General features: G+C 37.6%; 1 protein-coding gene across 1 annotated transcript; it reads right to left on the reverse strand.

The window, feature by feature from the left end:
- Nucleotides 1-330: 330 nt before the first annotated feature.
- Nucleotides 331-1643, reverse strand: LOC134233219 (uncharacterized). Its single transcript, XM_062715200.1, has 2 exons — nucleotides 518-1643; nucleotides 331-404 (listed from the first exon to the last, which is right to left on the reverse strand). The coding sequence occupies exons 1-2, from the start codon at nucleotides 1641-1643 to the stop codon at nucleotides 373-375; spliced, it is 1158 nt and encodes a 385-aa protein (XP_062571184.1). The 3' UTR covers nucleotides 331-372.
- Between the last annotated feature and the right edge of the window lie 501 nt (nucleotides 1644-2144).

The following is a 2144-nucleotide window of genomic DNA, read 5'->3' on the forward strand; positions in this document are numbered from 1 at the left end:
TGCCCCAACCATAATGGACAAAATATTATAAGTATTAAAAGAATTATGATTGAATCACACCTTTTCAGACATATTTTGATGAAAAAACCACTATTAAGACATTTTGGGTCAATACAAAAATAACACAATTTTCACTGATTTCTGGAAATTCTTATTATTATGGTTCGCAGTCGACTGTAAAGTTTCACGTTACGTCACGATCTAATTTGACAGCTCACTCAAGGTAAATAGTACCCGCCTCCTAGACGCAAGCTAAATGATTGGTAGTTTCTCCTTATCCCTGATTGGTTGTTCGTGACAGACAATGAATAAAAAACACAAACAAGAAAAAAGTTGGACATAACCATTTAATTACACGTTTTCAATGTACATTTAACGCCTTTTCTTAGGGGGCACGGATTCATCTGCAATATAAAAAAAACTAGAAATTATAAAGTGGTAAATATAAAAGATCGGGATTTTTTTCTTAATATTAAAGTGACATGATTAAAATTATGTAATTAAAACATTAACTCACCCCAGGGACATGGTTCGTTTGGACTTGGGGGCCTTCCTAATGCCGCAGGAAACCGCACGGAGTTCGCCTCCAGAATTGGCCGAGCTGGATTTCCTATGTTAATATTCCGAGGTCTGGGACGTCCGCCGTCAAAATTCTTTATTATTGTAGGAAACGTGTGCGATATTTGCTCCAAGTTATCTGGCACTTTTCCGTGAAAATGTTTCTCAAGTTTTGCCGTATCAATGTTGACAGTTTTTAGTAAATATTTTCCTTTGTCGCTGTTAATTAGATATCCCCTGATTTTCTGACTGAAAGAGTTTTTAACAGAATCAATTGCCTTCACTTTTGTCTCCTGTTCTAACTTTTTATCTCGCAAATTTTTCTCAAGTCGTTTGATGTGCTCATTTGAACTTTCAACAATTGATTTCTCTTCCGGATGTTTACTTACATCACCGCATTGCTGACATGTCACACATTTTTCAATAGTGCACTGTCTTGCATTGTGGTCAAGTCGCAGATGGCAATTTCCGCATTGCTTACCGGTAAAGTTTCCGATATTTTGGGGGGCTGTACAGTATTTTTCTTGCATACTCAATGCGTAATCCTTTGCACTTTCTACTTCTGTCTCCAGTTCTTCTATGTCATTGTTAAGATCTTTTATGGACTGTTCGATTGGCGATCGGTAGATGTAAAAATCGAGAAATTCATCACTCGGATTATAGGTGCTTTTAGTAAATGTGGGTGTCTGGAAATTCAACTCCTTTCGAGCTGCCGTTTCTCCGGATCGAGGATTATTTAGTGACTGGAAATGTCCCGGCGACGTTCCTTCGGATACTTTGATATTAACGACAGGGATTTCGTCTGAACCTGATGTGCGCACGGTCCTGAGGAATTTTGAGAAATTAGCTGGAGAAAGATCCACATAATCTCCCTCTTTGTCCTTGTATGACATTCTCAGCATCGGCATTCGGCTGATGTATTTTATCTGGGACTGTATGACTGCTTCCAGTCCGATGTATCCAAGCGACATCAGCTCAGTAAATTCTATTAAAATAGGCGAGACTCGACTTTCATTGTAGTACATATAGTGAATCTTCAAATCAATCTCATCAGCTGCGTTTTGAACTTCTTTTGATAGCGCCATTTTTGACAGCTAAAGTCTAATGACTTAATGTAAAGATCTCGTGCAAAATTTGATTGACCAATCAAACAACAAGATAGTTCCCGCTACATAAAAAAAATTCCATATTATGTATAAAAATAAAACATGACCTTCAACCTTTTGCGAAATTTGCAGAGAATCATAGGTACCCGCTGCATAAAAAAAATTCCAAATTATATACAAAAATAAAACTTGACCTTCAACCTTTTGTACAATTTGCTGAGAATCTATAGGTAAGGGAGAAATATTCCTAATTAAAACATTTGAAGTTCAAGAATTAGTAACGTAGGGGCGGGGGCCTCACCGGGGGCTATTGCCTCTCTTTAGATGGGGGAGGGGGTGAATAAGACAGCCTTAAACTGTGTTTTGTGCCTCGTCCACGCATACTTACTTTGAGTGTAGCATCATATAGTTTGAACATCAGGGATTTAAAGATAGGCCTTGCTGTGATTTTTATGTGATGATCAATATAAGTACTGTGTA

This window comes from Saccostrea cucullata, unplaced genomic scaffold, assembly GCF_032062105.1.
Source record: "Saccostrea cucullata isolate Sc308-1 unplaced genomic scaffold, CSIRO_AGI_Scuc_v1 ctg4288, whole genome shotgun sequence".
NCBI classification, from domain to species: domain Eukaryota; kingdom Metazoa; phylum Mollusca; class Bivalvia; order Ostreida; family Ostreidae; genus Saccostrea; species Saccostrea cuccullata.